The 22,007-nt window shown below is 37.9% G+C and overlaps 2 protein-coding genes across 2 annotated transcripts; both read right to left on the bottom strand.

The window, feature by feature from the left end:
* Positions 1-2,213: 2,213 nt before the first annotated feature.
* Positions 2,214-6,497, bottom strand: LOC146147159 (uncharacterized). The gene is made up of 7 exons (XM_083387801.1): positions 6,355-6,497; positions 5,491-5,596; positions 5,145-5,238; positions 4,586-4,688; positions 4,032-4,136; positions 2,999-3,147; positions 2,214-2,637 (listed from the first exon to the last, which is right to left on the bottom strand). The coding sequence occupies exons 1-7, from the start codon at positions 6,355-6,357 to the stop codon at positions 2,487-2,489; spliced, it is 711 nt and encodes a 236-aa protein (XP_083243927.1). The 5' UTR covers positions 6,358-6,497; the 3' UTR covers positions 2,214-2,486.
* Positions 6,498-11,263: 4,766 nt separating this feature from the next.
* LOC146147158 (uncharacterized) lies at positions 11,264-21,223 on the bottom strand. The gene is made up of 9 exons (XM_083387929.1): positions 21,121-21,223; positions 17,641-17,921; positions 16,450-16,541; positions 15,769-15,817; positions 15,516-15,598; positions 14,403-14,517; positions 13,846-14,124; positions 12,316-12,587; positions 11,264-11,609 (listed from the first exon to the last, which is right to left on the bottom strand). Exons 1-9 carry the CDS (start codon positions 21,221-21,223, stop codon positions 11,264-11,266), a joined length of 1,620 nt encoding a protein of 539 aa, XP_083244055.1.
* Between the last annotated feature and the right edge of the window lie 784 nt (positions 21,224-22,007).

Below are 22,007 nucleotides of genomic sequence, written 5' to 3'. Positions count from 1 at the left end.
TTAGAAACTAAAATAAGACAAACTAAGCACGCAACTCTAAAATAAGCACGTTTCTTAGAAATAAGCACATTTGCGTTTTCTAAGACTGCGCCCAAAAATAAGCACAGATCTTAGAAATAAGCACGGTATGGTAACCCTGCATATAGCAGATGCCACTTGGAAATATCAACGCTGTTAACAGTACAAGTCGATAGCTAACAAGATTAGTTTTTAGCGAATACAGCTGAAAAAGCTAATTTTAGCATGTAGCCGAACACTTTGGTGCGAGTTATAGCGTTGCTTCGACATATAGGCCAAGGGACGGCAACCTACGGCACGCGGGCCGATGTAATTCATCCGGCCCGCCGCCTCTTTGACAAATTAGACACCATTTCACATCCTTGACTATTTTAACTACAAAAGTGCGAAAATTTTTCGCGCTTCGCGCAAATGATCTTTCTACATCCGGTTTGGTTATGTGTCTTTCAAAGTTTTTCTACATCCGGTTTGGTTTGTGTCTTTTAACAAGATCAGCACTTTAACAAGACCGTTGCGCCGTGGACAGCTGCCAAGTGCTTCGCGAAAAAACGGAAAACGTATTCAAAAATATTGGACATATCTTTGTTAAGATTTTTTTATTTTTCATTTTTGACAATGTAATAATAACTTTAAAGCAAGAAATTTAAAAGAAATGTCGGTATACAAAAAATGAAATCGCCCTCGCTTCGCTCGCCAGGTGTGCCTTGACTTAAAAACGTTTACAAACACAGAGCTAGATTACCTTTAAATATAATCGCGTTCCCCAAAGTAGTTTTATTTCACTTTTCATTAGTAGTATGAATGACGACGTGGGAACTCGAATTTAAAACCAAACAAACGCTTTTTTCGCGCTTTGCGCCAACACTTTACTACCTCCTTAAATTTAATTAAACACGTTTTTAAGTGCAGAAACGATCCGAGGCCCGCGTGAGTCACGGTTGTTCTAACATGAAATTAACACAATTTTAGTTAACATTTTGTGCGGCCCGCAGAGACCTTTCTCAGTTTGGTTTTGGCCCGCGATAATAAAAAGGTTGCCGACCCCTGACATTGGCAATAATTCAGTGGCATAAGCAGAGACGTGATAAACGTACGGTAAAACACAAAAGCCATTAGTGGGTAATAAATCATGCCCTACAGTAGTACTAACCTGCACAAGATTTGCAGCGGAAGTTAAATGCATAAGAAGTTGCTGAGAACGGATTTCCCTTACGCTTTGAACTTCATTTCTGACGCTTTCCAGGGTCTTTTCAATCCAAGACCACATTTTGAAACAATATGTAGCTTAATGCTACCAAACAAATTGCCGCTATATTAACTAGATTCGCCTATCGATGTTCGGCTGTTATGCCACCTCTTTCACTGTGGGGATAGCTGTGTTTCTAAGTGTACTTCACATGAAACAAGAGTAGTATCATCGATGGTTTGGAAGTGTTTCGTTGATGTAATGATGATAACAGTAAAGGGAAAATCTAAATCTATGTTATACCAAACGTCCGGGGCAAGTAATTTTCTTTTTCAGGTATGTAGGCCTACATGTATAACACTAACGCATGTAATTCTATCATCAACCACAAATATATTGACGTTTCTATTATGCCCTTTTGAGCGAATGTTTGGCCAACGTGCGAGCATAATTCCGCTCAGTTTATTTAAAGACTAGACATATTTTTTGGTAAATGTAGACTACGCCTAATCATAAACAACACAAGCCTTGATTCAATTTAATACACCGACGGTAATCCAAATCTGTTTTGTACGTTTAAACTTCAATTGATAAAACATGAGAATAACGTTAAAACATTCATCTGTTTTTAACCATATGCTCCCGGCCTCCCGTGTAAGTTTTTTTGTAAATCGCCTTCGTTGAAACTTTCTGTTTGCTCGAATTGCTTTGTCTTAAAAAAATAAGCAATATTGGTGCAGAAATTAACAGTATTACGATATTGTAAAAACCATTTACAAGATTCACAAAATTCCCGACCTATAAAAAAAATAAGTTTAGAAAGTAGAAAACTTTATACTGATCAAGGGGTTAAAATGCACAAACGCGCATACGCTGTAGCATTGTGCAATATACAGCAAGAAAATTGTTTGCGTGCAAAAATTTAGATAAATAGACCTACACTCAGTTTTATTTAAAACAAATATATTTTGAAAACACTTACGTAAACCAAGTTATTCGACACAATGACTTCAATAAAGTCAAAAATTTATTTGGCTCGAAAGACTTAAGTCAAGTCATTTGAAAACATGACGTAAGTGTACTTGAGTCAAGTCATTGACTTAAGTCATTACAACACTGCCGGACTCCACGGTGAAGTGTATAGAGAAGAATTAGGCTATAACCTTCCAAATCTTTTCAGTTTTGCGTTTCGAGGGGAAACACTTTACTATAAAACAAGAAAAAAGATTGAAAAAGTGTCACAGCAAAATGCTTTGAGAAAAAGCACAAAAAGGCGCATAGTTTAAGTCTTCTGTTTCTCTTGCTTGTTTGAAGGTTCGGCTCGCTTTGGCTTCCTGGTGTGATAGTCCTGAACGCAGCCTTTGGTGTAGTCCAGTCTCCCGCAGCTCTGGCACATTCCGCCGAACACGCCGACGATCGGGCCCAGGTGGAAGCTGAACGACAAAAAATTGTGTATATAGTGTGAAATGGCAAGTGCAACTTTGTATATCTGTGTGGAAAACAAAAAATTAGATAAGGAAGAAAACAACTGGATGTTATCGACAGGGTGTTTCCAAACCAAAATTAAAACGGTAGCCTATATTATTTCTATTTCTGGCACTCCAGGTGGCACGTAGAAAAACGGTACCTCCTAAAAAGCATGTTTGTTTTTACAAAACGTTGATAACCTACAAGATTGATTATAAAATGATCAAGGCTTTACAAATTTTACCATTGGGCAACCACCATTATCCGATTTCAATTAAAAACTTGCATTTGTCTGACACAACAAACATGTCACATGACTGAACCGACTTGCAAGAATCCGGGGCGTTGTGGCTCTCCTTAAAGGTCTTCTTGCATCTGCCGCACACCACGTAGTGCTCGGAAACCACAGTTTCGGCATCTACCACAGTCAGCGGCACATTGGCGTCGCTCTGGACCGATGCGCTTGCTGAAGTCATCTGAAGGCCACAAAACGCAATTTGAAACTAGAATAATTCTATAGCAACAAGTAAACTTGAGTCACTGTTTTCAAATGACTTTGACTTAAGTCATTTGGGACAAATGACTTGACTTAAGTCATTTGGGACAAATGACTTGACTTAAGTCTGTCGGACAAACGACTTAACTTGACTTAAGTCTTTCGGACAAACGACTTAACTTGACTTAAGTCTTTTAGACATATTGGGTTAAAATTAAGTGTTTTTTTCTTTAATTGTTTTATAAAATTGAGCTATTTATCTAAAATTTTGCACGTAAAACTATTTTCTGCTACATGCTGCGTTTTTCTAATTTTTTAGTTCAGTTATTGTTCAAAATCGTTTCAGTTTAACAATTATAATAGTTTACCGTTTTATTTTTATGACAAGAACGTGACTTAAAATTGACTTGCTCAAATTATGACTTGACTGGGACTTGACTTGTTATTTATTTGAAAAGACTTGACTTGGACTTAAGTTACAGGATTTCCCTACGCTGACAGGCCTACTCTGATTTATTAGCTTATTAACGGTAAACCTGACGGAGTAAATATCGAAAAGCGTTTTCAGATGTATAGCTTTACGATCGCTTCACAGCGATCACTTTAGTTTAGACTTTAAAAAGTTACAAATTTTAATGTCAACCTACAGAAATCATATAATAACGTTCTTATTAGGTGTAGCTGCAGCCTAACTGTGCAGGCATACCTTTCTATGCAACAATAAAACTTAAAATTATTCTAAATAATTATTTTTGAAATTACACACGGGTCATTTTGCTCTGCGGGCGGGATAAATATTTTTGTACTCGAACCATTGTTAGGTGTACAATATTTTGGTAAAGTTTATGTCAGATGTATGCTTACCCTTCGCCTTCCCAATGATGACGGAAGGTTGTTAAACGTCTCTCCATAGCGTGACAAAATATTCCCGCGATGACACACGTACGGCTTTGTGTTCTTTCGCATGGCCTATACAAGCAAAACAAACTTAGCCAGGGGCGAACCAATAATTTTGGTTACGGGGGAGCCTTGAAAATGTATTTCGACATCACGTCGCACATAGTGACGTCATAAAGCAGACAACCTAAACTCCTAAAGAAACTCGATGTTCTCGGTCGAACAAATGAAATCGCATCTAAATACATTCGGGCTTAGGTTTATTAGATTTAAATTGTCACTCTTTCAATTTAGAGGAAACGAGACGTAGCCTATTGAGCACATATCGAGATGATTTTAGCAAGTTGTAAGCCATTTACTCAACAGCTGTATAAAAACATCTGATGAGTTTGTGCCAACTGCAAAAGTATGCGGCATCGTTCCCCTACTTTTAGGCTACGTTGTTAAGTGTGATTGGAATACTTTAGAAAGTTAATCTACTTTTTCTTACAGTGTAATAACAAGAACGTTAAGCATCAAACCTGTTCCATAGATTTTCTTTCTTTGCTCATAGTAATTCTGTGTTTTTGCATTGCTGTCTTCAACTTTCGGTCATTTTCAACCATTTCTCTTTTCAGTTCCATTCTAAAAATCATATTTTATGTTAGAAACGATGACACTTAAATTATAGAAATACGGGTTGGCAAAAGTAGCCTACGGCATATATAGGCTTATGCCCTGAATTCACAATCTTTGCGGGTCAGAGCGTTGCATATGACAAAATAACTAGTTTGAAATTCAGTGATGAAAGCTTTATGTTTCCTATTTTAGTTGTATACTTGGACACGACATCTACCGATGACCTCAGGCTTCACAAGGTTACTGGTTTTATAAAGTTCCCTAATGACGCAACTTGGTGACGTCGTCGCTAAATATTTCATGCGTTTCGTTGAGAAAATTGTTCTATTTTAACCCCTGCTGAAATTGGTTTTACCACCATGTCATAAGCCAAGGCTCCGAAAAACACATTTCAAACAAATATTCACCACCCGTGGAGGAAATAGTGCGAAAATTAGGATTTTAATTAGACTTTTATCTTACGTGTATCCATTTCTCGGGCACTTTTGAAGAAACAGCCTAGACGGAGTTGTGTGGTTTCCGACGCTTTGGTAATCCCACTCTGGTATTTGTAGCCCTAAATCAAATGTTTCAGGATTCACAAACAATTTTTTGTAACGATAACAAAATTTTATGATAATTATCACCAAGGCAGTGTGGAAGATTCGCCAGGTCGTTTAAACATAAATGCCTAATATTATAGTCAATGCCTTTTTAGGTCTCAAACCGTTATGAATGCCATTTATACGTTTAGAATCCTCCTGTAATTTACCCTTAGGCATATTGATAGTAAAGTCTAAAGCACAGTTATTAAACAACATAAGTTTACCATGCTTTATTCCGGTTCCGTAGTGTGACATCCTAGACAACTGTTGCAGCTCCATGGGGTGTTCCATTTCGATTGCCCACGAAAAGCTCGCTTTTTTGGTCTCTGGCTGCAGATGTGGAATTTTTAAACGTGCAACTTTGTCATGTATAATTAACTCAGAATACTTTTTAGATTTGTTTAATAAACGTTTGAGTTCTGTACAGAGCAGCTTAAAAAATCCATACCACTGCACAATAGCAGTGATGCGTTAGGGAATTCTCATATAGGCCTATTTGAAAAATTTTTAAGTGGGAATTAAGTACGTATGAAAGTTACAATACAGCATAAATATTGTCAAAAACCATCGTTTTGAGGGTAATTACCCGTCACTGATCTTGGAAAAGGGTTAGGCACGGTTCCTTTACTCAACCAAACCTAGACTTAGCAAATACAACTTTTTTATTCTTCTGGAATTTGTAGGGCGATCTAGGAAATATGGGCCCCTAAAGAACTACGACTTATTCTGTTAAGTTGTTTTTTCACCCCAAGTTGAGCCTGTTTGACCTGTATATGAAATTTTTACCGCTGGGTATTATTTTTTGAGATTTAAAGTGTGCTTAAACGGGTTAAAAATATGCCTTAAATAAAGTAGACTGATAGATAGAGCCTATTTAAGCAAGATAAATTCTAATATTTTGCCAAGACTTGCGTAGCGTCGCCGCGATAAAAGTTCTAGACAAACAGAAATCCAAGACTCTTCTTCACCGAATGTTGTTGTTTTTTTGGTTTAATATTCAGTTAGATGCTCTACCAGCCAACTTTCAAGCAAAGCTCTCAATCATCAATATTATGCAAAATCGGAAACAAAACATAAGCTGTACTTACCATCTTGAGGTGTTTACGTTTGAATATCTTGCCTTCGTTTTTAAGCAACACAAAAATTTACCGTGATGTTCAAATTTCTGGATAGAACATAGCAGAGGCCACCAGCAGCTCACGTCAGCTACAAAGGCCTGCGCATTGTGTGGTTTCGCCTAATTTTAAAGCGACCCTTCGCAAAGGGAAAAGCTAACAAAGGCAGGAGAGTCAAACGTAAACAAGCCGCCATTGGGCGAGTCTATTTCGGCAAGAAACAGTTGCGATAAAGGCACTTGCCGGCGCTTCGCGAATGTAAAGTTGCCTGTCAAAACATACCAAGTGCACTCGACACTGTCGCACACAAGGCTGGAGGCCTGGCACGCGCCTGCCCCCAGCAACCCAAAACACGAAAAAAAGCCCGCCCATGCCGAGGTCGCTTTTTGGAATTTGTAATCGGATCGGCGCGTAACAGGCGACTTGGTGAAAAGGAGCTCGACAAAACGATAGGGGTCGGGTGAACAATTCCACTGTTGTTGTCCGTTTGGCTTTTCGCCGTATGCCTTTTAATTAGAAGCTTTCATTCGACACCCATTTATGAGGCCCGTCTTTAAATATAAAAAACATTAATTTGAAACAGCGTAAGCCATGCGGAACACGTTTAGCACATCGTTTGTCATTCTCGTTAACGACATAAAGTAATTTTAATATTTAACTACGGAAAAATTTGTACAAAAATGTATTTTCCATGGCATGCTGATATGGTCTGTATATGGTTAGTCGACCACTACCCAAAGTAAAATATGTTACGAATATACATAAGTAGACCAAAAACATACAAACGCGAATATATAACCAAGGGAGATGGTGATATCGATAGACAGAACTATGCATTAATTAATTTATTTTTCAAATTGGCAACGAAGGAATTTTCAGAAAGGTGTTGACGTCATTAACAATCGTCATGTAACCAAGCGACACCATGACCGCGCCCAACAAAACGCCTTTCACCAAGTCCACGTCGCCACATTTGTACCCCATCTGAAAAAAGTTGAAAGTTTTACAAGCGGAACAAACAATTCTGTAATATTGTACATTAAAGTTTTTGAATCACAGTTAATTTTGTTTTTCAAGAAAAACAAAAGAACAATATTTTTTGCTTCGCTTTTACGCCAATTAAAGATTTTTTATTCATTTATCTCTGTCGGATACCAGATCATAGTGTTCTTCGCCGCGAAGTGTAAAGTTCGTAAACAGTATATATTTTTCACAGGAAGAGGTAATAAACTTGGGCCCTGTACATTGCAACATAATATTTCTTACAGTTTTATGATATTGTTATCACAGGTTTGTTAAGGTATATACTTGCTTTATCCTATCCTCCTACATGCCTAAGAGCACATTGCAAGATGCATAATTGCAGAAACATCCTCCGTGAAGATGGATTCGGCAGCAGTTCTCAGCACACCGAGGAACCTCACGTGACTGATTTTTTTTTAGCCAATCTGCTAAAGGGGTGTTGTTTATATCAAACTATTTGAACACAAAAATTGTACGCTTGTTGATGCAATTATACCTACAAATTTCCTATAGGGATTTCTTTGTTTTGTTGTTCACTTCTTACTGACAATTACCTTATATACCCGTTTTTTTTGAATTTTAGGCAGAAATGCGGAATTTTATTTTCATACAATTAAGAGAAAAACAATATATCTGAATGTTGTTTTTCAACTAATCAAACAAGAAATCGTCAGTAAAAAGCGTTAAATTTGGACCCGTCAAGGCTACGAAAGATATTGCTAGTCTGGTTAAAACAAAAAGGAATAATTTTAATGAAAATACCAACCTTGGCATGCACAAGCAAATCGATGAAGCATGATTTTCGAAAGCAGTCTATCGAATGCCGATAACCGAAGTATGATCGTCCTCCAAGTACCCGAAGCACGATTTTCCTGCAAGATTGAACAACCAAAGAAAGTTTCTTATCACGGCCCAAGTTGGGCAAACAAAACAAAGAGAGGCTTGGAAAATGAATAGATAAGGGAGTGGGAGAGGGATATTATGGCTAGAGTTAGTCACGTCACATATCAATTTGTATTTAAAAGTGGTTGCTGGCAGATAACCTGAGTCACCTTTACCTTCTCCAACTAAAACGCTTTGCCTTTAGCCCGGCAAGCATATGACTCTGCAAACAATTTGAGGCTGGCTGTGTTCCCCGAGGTAAAGATCACGTGATACTCGCTATGTATAACATTGAAATGGGAACGAACCTTGGTTCGTACCTGCAGTACTGGCTGTACGTCAATTTTTACCCTTTTTCTCTTAGTCGAAAATATGATATTTTAACAAAATTGGTAAAATAATAAAATAAACAATAATAAGGGCACTCACATCGTCGACGACCTTGGTGGTAAGATCGCTGCTTGCCGCTGTGAGGATTCCCGAACACGTGGCCTTGTAAGTATTCCATGTATTGCTTGATTTGCTTCTCTGTATGATTTGCTTTCTCCGAAAGAGTCGATCCGGTAATATCCAACTATACGCTCTCTTGGTGAACGAAGAACAATCAGATTACTGTATTCACCATTGGTTATTTTTTCTTTATAAAGAGAAAATCCTACGTGAAGAGGCTTGCGAAATTCATGCTACTGAAAGTCTTATAACGCAGTTGTACCGTGCCTAAGTAAGTTATCTTTAGGTTAACGTGTTAGGATGTGTACCTTTTATCCGTGAAAACTCTTTTAATCTGATTGTCCTCATATTATTTGGGTAGCCTAATTGCTTTTCAGCCACAATGAAACCCTATCTCCATTATAGGTGCTCTCAGTCTGTCGCTTTGCTTCCTATTAAAACAAATTATGTTGACAGAAAACAAGATTAAACCACATTCACAGTACAACTCACCATTGTTTATCTTATTAACTGCAGTAAATAAAATATGTTTTAATGGTTAGGCCGAGTTTTGCAAACAAAATTGCAAGCAAGCAAATCGAAATGAAACTCACCCTTCTTTAATTGGTTGAGCATTTTGATTGGATTTGGAAACGGGTTCGGTTTTCGGCAACGGTCTGTAACTATGCATTATACTCCGTGTGATATGTTGATTAAAGCAGAAAAAGTGTTATAAGGGAGCAATTTATCATGGATATATCAACTGTTTGGTAAAATAAATACAATATTTGCATTGTATACATAAGTATAATGTCTCATTGGAAAATATATGTAGGCCTAATACAATCTTATATGGAAGAATGAAATAAAATAATCTTGGCTGGACAATATGATGTATTTGGCCTGCGGTGCCACTGTTGGCTTATCCACCACTGTAATCTGTTTCCTTATACGGCTATAATAAAAATAACGTGTTTGCTTTGTTGTTATTTGTCAGTTTTGCCTAATTTGTTATTTCCAAAATTAATTCAGTCAGGTCTAAACGCATTTGCAGTTTGTTTATTGCATGGAGCAGCGAGACGTAAACTTGTAACAGCCACAAAACATCTCACGAAAATATACATTAAGTGCAAGGCAGACGACTCGAAGAATATTTGTGAGAAAAAGAGTTCCATATGTAAAAACGAAATTTATGACAGAAACACCGAAAAAAAAGATCGAGAAAAATTGAAAAATCACGGAGAAAAGAATAAATTGTGACACATACAAAACGCACCTCAGTAATCCATCGGAAAAAGTCCTGAATGCATCAGGAAATTGGTTCCGGTTAGATGAACAACTAAATCCTAGTTTAGGTGTGTAGTTAATAGCTAATATAAAACAAAATTTGCGTAAAATGAAAATATTTAACATTGACATGCCGCAATGTATTGATCGATCTTTGCATTCAATGTTGAAACAAAAAAAAATAACGAGTCAAATACGGAGCGAAAACAACAGGATTCCACTAAATACTACCAAATCAAATATCATCATGAGATTGTGAACTAAAATATTGCTACCAAAAAAGAAACAAATGGCTTTTGATCAACACGGTCCTGTGTGTAGCGATGCTAATATTTCTAAAGATGACTAAAACAAAAAATCAAGGCTTAATGTTATAGCCCTAACTACAACCTAAACAAATCTATGGTTCTCTATGAACTAAAAACATCCTAAAAATATGTTTTTAACGCTATCTCAAACATAAATGTCTAACCAACTCGTTTAAGGGTCACATTCCGCGTTCAATTATAAAAGGCGCGAATTAAACTACACATGATTGCGATAAAAATAAATATAAAAACTGATTAATAGCAAAGGCTACTATACACAAATCGTTAAAAGATATTCACAGCGTAAGTATAAAATGGTGGACACTTTTGAAGAAAAACTTAAGATTAATGTATGCCTATTCGACACGATGAACAACATAAGTCACTTATACCGAGAAAATTAAAAACATAAAGCAGGTTTTCTGTTCACCGGATTTATCCACAAAAAAGAACAAAATATTTCTAGCGCAAAACATGCGTGAGTAAAATGTCCGGTAGAAGTAATAAACTAAGTTTTATAAAACACAATATACCACCCGAAGATATGTGCAAACACGAATACAGCATTATCATTGTATAAAATCCGACAACATAAGTGTTTGTGATAACGCTGTGTTCTTAACGCTAACCTGTTGCTAACCATTAAATGCTATCAGAGTATTAACTATACGAGCACCCTTAAAGAGTTTCAGATATTTTACTGGTATCTGTCAGGCTCGAGTTACACGAATTCCGTTTAACCTATTTTGAATCATTCACGTCAAATATCGAAAACAGCAGCCAACGACGACACGTTTTTTGGGAGTCAATAAGGAAGTGTGAAACTTTAGGCTGTTTAAGCATGGATGATGCTTAATTTAGGACTTAATACAATGACAATCTATACTAATATAATATACTGAACTTTTAAAATAGAAATACAATTGCATCCAAACGAACGCAGCATGAAGTGTTCATCCCGAGAAGCTGATCTCGGATGTATGGACGAATATCGGCTTCTCACTTCTCCTAATCTGCCCGTTCCCGGTCGCTTCCCGCCGGAACAAGTAATAAGGCAAGAGGGCCGGGCCGCGAGGTTCCGGGTGGCCCGGGCGCCCGAATGAGGCCGAATTTGGGGATCCAAAGTGCCCGTGGTCGACGAACCTGGTTTGGCTTTTGGGTGGACTAAACCTTCCGTTGGGCATTGGACTGCGATGGTGCTGCTGCCGTTTTGGTGGTGTCTGTTGTTGCGCCGCTGTGTTGAGGTAGTTGGGCATCGACCTCTCGTAAGTTCGCCCTGGCTCTGGCGCTGGACTGGTCCTGTTAAGAATCTGCGGCACAAAACAAAGGGTATCGGTCAGTGTTGAACAAATTTTAACCCAGTGCAACGCTGCAAACTGAATAAATGGCATATTGCATTAAAAATGTAATTTTAAAAAAGGGGGCATCGGCCAGTGTTGAACAAATTTTAACCCAGTGCAACGCTGCAAACTGAATAAATGGCATATTGCATTAAAAATGTAATTTTAAAAAAGGGGGCATCGGCCAGTGTTGAACAAATTTTTACACAGTGCGTCGCGGCGAACTAAATAAATGACACATTGCATGGAAAACTAATTTTAATTGATATGTATCAAAACACTAAATAATTCAAAACATATGGCTTATTTTTGTAAATAATCCAGCACAGTTAGATGTTGCATCTAAAAACTTATCAATTGGAGAACAAACAGATTTTTTGTCTGCAACAAGAAGCTAAACCAGGGCTTCTTAAACTGAGGTTCGTTGACCTCTTGGGGTCCGTGAACTGGTTTTAGGGGGTCCATGAAGGCAAAATTGAAATTTTTGAAAAATTCTTGCCTACTGTGGTCCACGCAAAGCCAAAAAAAAAATTAGGGGTGCGCGATAAAAAAGTTTAAGAACCCCTGCGCTAAACAAATCAAAGACATAACCTTCGGCAAAACACTTGAAGCAATAAAAAACGTGTACAAATCTTAAAAGCAATAAAAACGTGTACAAATCTTACGACAACTTTTGACTTACTTGGGTGTAGCTTGGTTTGTTGAAACCGGGAGGATTTGGCGAGTTTCGCTGCGGCGTTTCGACTGAGAACCTAACGCTGGATACGCCGCTGTCGCAATCCGGGCTGCTCGCGGCAAAAGTGTCGCCGCCAGCGACGTTTTCGATTGCTACGCCGGCCGCGACACCTTCGTCGCGACTAACCAACATCGGACTTTCCGAAATCTTGAAGTTCTTGTTCGAATGGACAACAGTCTTCACACCCCCGTCGTTAAATTCCTGTACAGTAAAGACGATCTGTTAAGGACTGATAGCAGTCATAGGCGGATTGTAAGACAATTTGTTTTGTTGGCAACAAGCTGTAAAACAAATACACACACACAAAGTTCTTTAAAAAAATACATGTTAAACATTTTGCAAAACAAATCCTTATAGCTTTTAAAAATAAATAGAAATAACAATCCGTTTTTAAAGGTCTGCAAAAACAGTTCACCTAAATGTTATGTCAAAATAGAGTAATAAATATTTATTTTGCAGTATTGCAGTGATCGTTAAACAACGACTTTATTACTCTAAATTTTAGCATCAGAATGGAAAATTTGGAACTCGACAGATGTTTTTGTCTAATCAATTTTAACGCTTGACCACGGTTGACGTTACAGTTGTTTGTCGCAGCGAACAACCAGGTGGTTTACGCGCATCCCGACAGTGAATAATACCGGGGTAAGCAAACATGTATATTGGTATTGTGGTGCCCCGATGGTTGTTTGGGTGACAGATTTATACTTGTATGTTGCCCATCGCGCTGTTTTTACGTTGTCGCGGTGGATATTGATCAAAATGCAAACAAGCGATTATGTGATGAATTTTGGGACGTTAGCAACATGGCGAGAAACGAATGGACTGGGCTCAGAAAGAGTATTTGTTCATCCTTAAATCATGCTGTCGTTTTAAGGGACTTGGGCAAAAACAGGCTTCTCCAATAATAAATTGGCATTAAGATGTTGGAGGTTGTGCACTCTTATGGGGGAAAATATTAACATGTAATTTTTATTTATTTCGAAAAACATCCGAGATCAATTAACAATAAATAAATGTCGTTTGCTACGTTTAGCAGTGTTGCAATAATTTAAGTCACCGTCTTGAATATTTTGAACAAATGACTTTGGTTGCAATAAAGTGTTTTTATTAACCTTTTTGTTATTTAACTTAATTTAGACCCTAAAACATTTTCTTGCCATACGCTGCGATATTGTTATTTTTTTATTAAGTTTTTGCTTGTAATCGGACGAGTTTACCAAGTTTAATAGTTTAACGTTGGATTTGTACGACTTGACCTGGGTAACTGACTCGGACTGGGACTGGGCGTGATTGGCTTGGACTTATGTTGTTTTACAAATGTCTTGACTGGGACTTTGTTTACAAGACTGACGTTAAGCCACGCATATAGTCAACAGTTAGAAAGCTATGCAAATTCTCTAAAACAGTTAGGATCGCATAAGAAGGATTTGAGTTTAATGCAGCGTCGCAACCCGACCTGTAGCAGGGACATTTCCAGCGGATCGCCTCCACCCCCGGAGTTGTCCTTGATGGTGACGGCGCTAGCGTACTGTAAGTTGTGATGCTGCGACTTGTCTTCTCCAGCTTCATCGGCGTCGATTCGCTCCTGACCGCCGTGCTGCTGCTGAACTTGCGTCGTATTCTGTTGGCTTTGCTGCTGGCGACCAGTCATCATCTGCCGGTAAGCTGATTCACGCTCGTCCAAACTGGAGCCAGATTTTGCCGAATCATTCCTTGCCCGATGCTGCTGCTGTTGCTAAAAATGGCAATTTATTTTTAATTTTTCAAATGAGAAAGGACTCTCAACTAACCCTTTGCATATTTGTCGATCACGCTACAAAAAAAAAACTCACTTCGGGTTTGCGACGGACATTACTTGATATTATGCAATCATTTCGATCCCCATATCACAGTTAGGTTTAATTGATCAGAAAGCTAAGGAGAATATGCCTAAACATATCAAGAATTCAAGAGCACTCGAATGACACATACCTAACAATACCAAATAGTATCTCTTCACACAGTAACACACACCTTTCCGTCGTGGGAATGTATGCTTGTGAAAGACACAGCGGCTAAGTTCGACGACCTCGGCCGGACGGGAGCGGCCGAGCACTGCGTCATGATGGTTCGGTACTTTATCGCCGGTCTGCGACACGAAAAGCAAAAATAAAATCATAAAATAAGCTTCGCAATCAGAGACGCCCGCAGAAAATTTTCCGGGGGAGGGACAAAAGTATGATATTTTATATTTTATTTATCACTATTTTCATACTTATAAATTTATCAATGGATTATGTGTAATATTTTTAACCTTCATAAGTAATACATATTACACTTATGAACAATAATAATAATCGTATTTTGAAATTCCATAGGGGTTCAAGTTCCCCCCTCCCGTGGGGAGCCCATGTCCACAATGTTGATTGACCCGGACACAAAACATATACCAGTGATATTAATTTCATGTACACGTAGTAACCTTAGCAATTTGATGTAGCTTTTGTTGTACTTTTCGAGTAATGTAAGTGTGTACACTTAAGAATTAACACTAAATATTTTTCAAACGTAAGCATGTAACACGGGATTGTTTTACAGCTGGTGTTATTGTTGTTGTGCAGTTATTTTTGCTAGACATTTTGCACGTTTTAGCTATTACGTTCACAATGTGGAATTGCGTAGAGCTGGGCGCGAAATGCAAACAATGACGGAGAAAGCTTTCGTTTGGAAAAGAGAAAACTTTCCATAGGCACGAAGTTTGGTTTGATGATGCCAGTCACAATTTTTTACGTCATCGACTCGCTTTGATCTGATTAGATAAACACGCCGTACGAAGATGGCAAACGCACAATTTGACCGTCATGCCCAATGCAAACAATTAAACCCATTGCAAAGGCGTAGCCATAAAAGGAGGAAAATAGAAGTAAATTGTTATTCTTGTGACGAATTTTTATGATGCCATAGCTGCGTTATAGCGGTTTCCACATGTTTTTACCCATTAAAGGTACAAAATAAACCAATCTACAAACACCTGAGCTTGTGTCATACTTACGTCATTACCTAGATGGATGTTATTCTGCCTATTGTTTAACGTCAGGAATTATGTTGCAAATATTAAAATATTGTGTTTTAGTCTGTTTCACTCACTTGGTGACAATTTGCGTCGATTTGTTGTTGTCCGGGACGGTTTGCACAGATTTGTCGTTGCTCAACTTCTGTCGCCGAAGAGCCTAAGAGTTCAAAAAAACTTTAAGAGTGTTTGACTAACGCTTTCTGTGTGGGCTGTTATAATTTATATTAGTTTCTTAACTACTTTTTCCAGATATCAAAGCTATCACAGTTTTCCCGCTATCAAAGATGCTATGTAAAGGTAAGGAGGTATAAAGGTAATCCAACTCACCAAATATCGCTTCTTCACTTGGGCAAGCTCCTGCGACAATTCCTTGGACCTGTTGAGCAAACAAAATCGGTTTAAAGTCCAGATTAATCACATTGTAAATGAGACAACAGCGTCGCAAGGAATTAGAAAAGGTTGTCGGCTGTCGACCACAAAGTACAACTATAGGCTACATTTGTATAAACTCTGCGCCAGGTTTCGCAACACGCCTTGTCGTGTTTCTTGGTTATTAGAGATATTACCGTTTTGCAAATAGAAGCAATGTCAATATAAAACAGGATTATTTGACAGAGTCGAAATAATTTGTTTATCGATTAATTTTGGTATGTCTCGGGGATGTTTAATTATATCACAAAAAGTACTGTCTTTAAACCGTATTATTGCTTCAATATCGCAAAAAAAACAGGTTCTATTAATAATCGTAATTGGTTCTTGCTGATGCAAAATATTATTTATGAGCTGTAAACATTGATTGCATTATACAGTGTCCGTTAGTTAGGTTATTGCGCCCCTAGCAACTGATCAAACTCCCCCCAACGCACAGGTGGAAGCTGAACCGAATTATGTTTTAATATCCAATTCCAATTCCTGGCTGAGAGAAAACGGTCAATTAGACCTGGAACAGACTATTGTGCGAAAAAGCGGTTCGTTTAATTAGCTGGCTACTACATCTGTAGGAATTACCTTCTCTTTTCAGCTTGGATCTCGTGTTTTGCCGCCGTTAATTTCCGTTCAGCCGCGAGCTGCTTGTTTCTAAAGACATCAATGGCCGACTTCTGCCGAAGAACATTAAAAATTCACGACTTTGTATCGTTGGCGCATCGAGAACAAAGCGACGAAAATCATTTAGACGTGAATCATTTCAAAATGGTCATATTGGAAACCAGGTTCATATAATCACTTCGGAATTTAAATACTGTTCGAAACTGAAGTATCCTTATTGATGACGGTTTTAATATTGGGGCGAATATAACTGTTATGCAAGCAGTCGTATATGGGTATGAATAAAACTTTAAGATAAAATTTTTCATTTTTTTTAGAATCGTTATTTTCTGCTGGAAAACTGTGGAATATAGTTTGTAGCCTAAACGGTAGTTGCCAACGAACATCTTAACTACGGAGGCTGAGCGGCACTTGAATAATTTAACATCTCACGAACTGCTGGGATAGTACAGTCGTGAACATTTTTACCGGGCTTACACTTTAGTCTTTTATATGTAAAATCAGTGTTGTTATGACATTTTTAGCGTACTTAAGTCACTGTGTTTAAATAACTTGAACTTTAAATATCTTGACTTGACGTCATTTCGAGAAATTACTTGACGTATGTTAAGGTGTTTTAATTAAATATTTTTTTAGTACAGGTGACATTTTTAATCCGAATATTAAATGAAAGAAATGTTAACTTGCTATTTGTTCCGTTGTTGTTGTTTTTTTTGGCTGACTAAAACCATTTACAACAACCATAATTAAAATCGTATTCAAGCATTAGCATTAATTAATTTATCGTTTTAGTACATTAATCTACCAGTTTAGGGCTTTTATGCTGTTTTGAGCAGTTTCTGGTTTGAATGCATACATATATAGGTCAATGCCCTACATCTGTCCATGACGATGAGGCATCAGGTAAAATAAATCAAACTTATATTAGGTTAAAAATTAAAAAAAGTGTAACGAACAAAACATGATGTTTAAAAAAATCACCGTTCTAATTTCTGGCGGTCATATATACACATTTTTGGGGGTTTATATTTCTTAGAGCTACTTTGTAACTTTTATATCATCGGAGACACGAACAGTTTTTTCCTCTTAGGCTATACTTAGCGTTCTAAAATACAAAAAGTTTATATCCTAACAAGATGTTCAACCACTTGCCTTCGACTGATCACCGTCTGGATACAGCTCCTCCGAGTACTTCTGCACCTTCTTGCGCAGCACTTCCATCTCGTTGTCCTTGTAGGAGAGCTCAAGCTGCAACTGATAGAGCTTGGTGCCCCAGTCGACGAACTGACCAGTGGCCACCCTGGTCTTGGGGTTGCAGGCCGGCTGGACCTGCTTGGAGCCGTACAAGTCTTCGATTCGGGCACTTAGGGGTGGGTCGCTGCTGAGCTGCTTCATATCTGCCTCCCTTGGCGCTTCCAAGCCAATCGCTTTATCTGCGGCAATTGAGTTGACGACGCAAAGTTTTAAGTCACGAACACTGTCACTTAATTTTATATTTTCTGAATTAGAGATTGAAGGCGTTACGGTCAATAATCGCAACAGTTGTTACATAGGGCTGTTCGATAATTTGCAGTTTAATAAATGATGACAACTCGGACACGAAGAATCGTAATCGAATCTAGATAAATCTTAAGCTACTTAGCAAAACAAACTGGACATTTAACATAACAAAAATTGACGAACAACTATATATCGGGTCATAATTATTTTTCCATACTTCACTTATTAGTGTTTATCGTATGCAGACTATCATCTGACCAAACAGAGTATATTAAAAGCGATAACAAGCTTGCACAGTTATAATCGAAAATATTAAAATCTATAAGGCTATATATCGTACATTTCTAATAGCAATTAAAGTAGCTTATTAAACAATTACAGCTAAACCTTGAAGTGATTCGTCATAAACTAGCAAAACCCTTTGAGGAATAGTTTACAGTTGAACAGGGTTCAATATAAATTGCCTTCCGTTTAAGATATAACCTGAAACCCTTGGCTGCCGTGACGATAATATTTGTTTGGCAACAGTGATATACATTTGTCTACCTGTTCACAGGCCGATTATACTGCATCGCCCATAAAGGAACAACATTGACAAAATTCTCCAGATTATTCGTATGTATAGACATCTGTCCAAACAAGACAGGTCCTGTCCAAATGACGCATGACACAGTAAGTTATTTGACATGACGTCACTGAATACCAACAGATAAATTTTAATGTCGCCGAAAACAGACAAAAGTCGCTTGTGGCGATAGTACTAAAATCAATCGATAGACATAAATGACTGGAAAAAATATTCAACGGTCAAACAGAGAAACGCTGTCGTAAAAAGCCTAAATACGTGACCAGTGTTAAATAAATTAACAAGTGGGCACTTTGCAAACTGCTAATCTAGTTTTGTTAATTGGTTTAAAAATCCAAATAAAACGATTTTTCAACGGTCGAATCATTTTTTACCCTTATCAACGCAAAGTCAAACATTAGGCATATCTGCCAACGGTTGAAAGAAGATAAACCCTTGTTGAACGACCTTTTCACTGCACGGCAAGTCAAACAAAACTAGCATATTCTCCTTAATTGATCACTGCTGCTTCCTATACAGGTCGCGACTGATTTGTGTGGAGATAAAGGGTTTAGTGACTGGGTGGGGCCACATCTTTATCTCTCGGTTTGTTTGTCCCAGCGACATATGACCGTTCGGTCAACTTGGTCGCAAATAATTTCCCTTACATACTCTGCTGTGGCGCCGAAACACTGGGATTCGTTTTGTTTCCGAAGAGCCGTTGCTACGATGCAGTCATTCATCGATTGGCGATTTTGGATTTAGGATTGGCGCATAGCCTACCACAGTATAGAAAAATACCACTTTCGTTTCGCAAACACTACCCTTGATTTTATGGGGAACATTAACTGAGAGACACATTTGGAAATAACGTAAACACAACTATTCACTTTAAGACAAAACTTAATATCAGTAAAATGTCGTGGTGTATCTCTTTAGGGGTGCCAATAAATCTTGAGGGGCATTTTGTTTAATTATACCGATGATTATTTTTAGTTGGTATTACAAGTATACCTAATCGGCATTTAGGCTAGCTGCTTTCCTTAATTGTTATCGAAGTTTGCAATAGATACTGAGGATACTGAGCTGATTTCAGATCTAAACTGAACGCCAAAATCCCATTTACCACATATTCACATCGAGTCAGCTTTTCAGTTTAAACAGCCACCAACTTTGGCCAACGCATGCGATTTAAACCGCTATATAGCGGCGCGCCCGTGGTACTGACCGCAAACTCGCCTTACAAGACGAGATGTGAAGTTTACACAGACATCTGATTTACACTTGTACGGACGAGCAAACACTTGTCCGCATTACACCGGTATCAAACTAGAAAAGCACAAACGCCAGGCCATCGCTCTCCATAGCGCAATCTTTCGCTCATCCCTGTTTACCCAGCCGCATTGGCTTAGGGGGCGGTGATAAATGCGAAACTACAAGGCGCCTATACTGCCAGGACCCCGTGTGTTGGTCCCGAATCATTATTAAGTTTCGCTCTTTTAGTTTTGTAATCAAACGAAACTATAACCTAACGAGTTTATTTGGTACGAAGTGATGCAATTGTATGTTAGCCTTGCCCATGGCCTTGTCATTCGAAGGCTAAAGGATAATTTTAGAAGCAATAACCATTTTAATAAAATGCACTTTTTCATTAAATATATACACAGCTAGCTAATATTGTCTTCATCCCACAAAACAATTCTCCAACGATTGTTGCAATATTGCTATGTTAGTCATATTCTGACGTCGTGTATATTTGGTTCCATAAAGGAGAAACGGCATTTTTTGCACATCGATCACGCTACCTTTGTCGCTAATGACCCCAATTTCAAAGGACAAAGGTAACAAATTATATACTATCCTTTTTATTGTGATTCTTCATACAGCGTAAAATGTTACCTTTATTGTACGAACTTTTCTGATTTGCAAGTGTATGGATCAGCCAACTTGACGTGCAGGGGTGTTATTTTGTCGAAAATCGTTAGCTTATTTGTTATCAATAAACATCAATAGCATTTTCGTAATGGAAAAAAATAGCGTTGTTTTTCGACTGACAACTACAGTAGTTGGCTTATAAAATTAGTAGAAAAAATCCTTTAACGCCCATAATATATCGCCATGACAGCCACCTGCTGAAAGTGGTCGAAAGGTCATAGCGTCTAAGTCTATAATGACAGGTATCACCACGCAAAATAACTGGCTTGGTATTGTTCGTACAAGATCCAATGTATTTCTCGTTTCTTTATCGCCGAAATATGAAATATTGGTTACTCTATGCTATGACGAATGTAAATAGTTCTTTTGAGTTGCCTTTTCTATGCATCTCTTTACAGTCATTTGTTCTACCACCATGTTGGAAATGAATAAAATCTTATCCGACAATTACAAACTGTTAGGCAACAAACTTTTGTTTTGTAAAATAGGCAACTTGACATCAATTCTGTCGCCGTAGTTTAACATAGAGGTTAACAGTTTTTACAAAACCATTTTTTATACTAACTGTTAAAACATATGAGGTAATGACAAAATAACAACTAAAGTATACATAAAAGAGACAAATCCACTACCTTCCAAATTGACAGCGCGCAATATTTCTGGGACGCTCCAGTAGGATAAATTGCTTCTCTTTTGTTTGTCGTTACCTTGTTTTCCTTGCCAAGTTTGTTCCATGTGCCGCCTTAATGTATCTAAGCAATCAGCCAATAACCTCTCCACAGCTTACCAATAGGGACATCAACTGGCAATCTATTTCCAGGGATGCTTTGCACAGAGAAAGTCTAATATTTGAGCGCGTTGCCTAGGACCTGCGTTCGTAAGTTGTAAATCTCGCCAAATAAATAGTAAATCACATTTGCGCCGCGTTAGGTAGGACACATTACACTTTGACGACCTCCGGTCCGCTGGCTTTAACGGCAAACCGCGATATTAAAAACGCGCGACAAAGTTATTTGCAGCCTCACAATGGGTTGCGGGGTTACAAACAAATAAATTAGGCCAAAGATTACACAGAAGTCATAAAGGCATATTTCTTTTTGAACGCCTCGTTTTGTATTTTTTGTTACACTAAAATGACCATTCTCACTTCTAATACGATGTCCGTATTACCTGCCGACAAACAGTGAAACATTCACAACAACAAGAAGACGTTATGATATCAATACTGAACATAAAGCACTTTTCCCATAAGATAACAAGCACGACAAGGTAATTGCAGCTTTGCCCTGGGTTGCGGGGTGACAGACAAGTAAACTAGGCCTAAGATTACATAGAAGTTATAAAAGCATATTTCTTTTTGACACCTCATTTAGTATTTTCGTTCACACTAGGTCACCGGCGACTTTTTCACGTATTATGAAAAAAAATATAGTTGCTGTGGAATAAAACGAAAAAAAGAAGCCTGCATATACCGTAGACATAAAACTAGGGAGTGGTTAAAGACCAGCAACGTGTGCTA

The sequence above is a fragment of the Ascidiella aspersa genome, chromosome 4 (genome assembly GCF_963924565.1).
Source record: "Ascidiella aspersa chromosome 4, kaAscAspe10.2, whole genome shotgun sequence".
NCBI classification, from domain to species: Eukaryota; Metazoa; Chordata; class Ascidiacea; order Phlebobranchia; family Ascidiidae; genus Ascidiella; species Ascidiella aspersa.
Note: the sequence above shows the minus strand (reverse complement) of the source record. Positions and strands in the feature narration are given on the sequence as shown.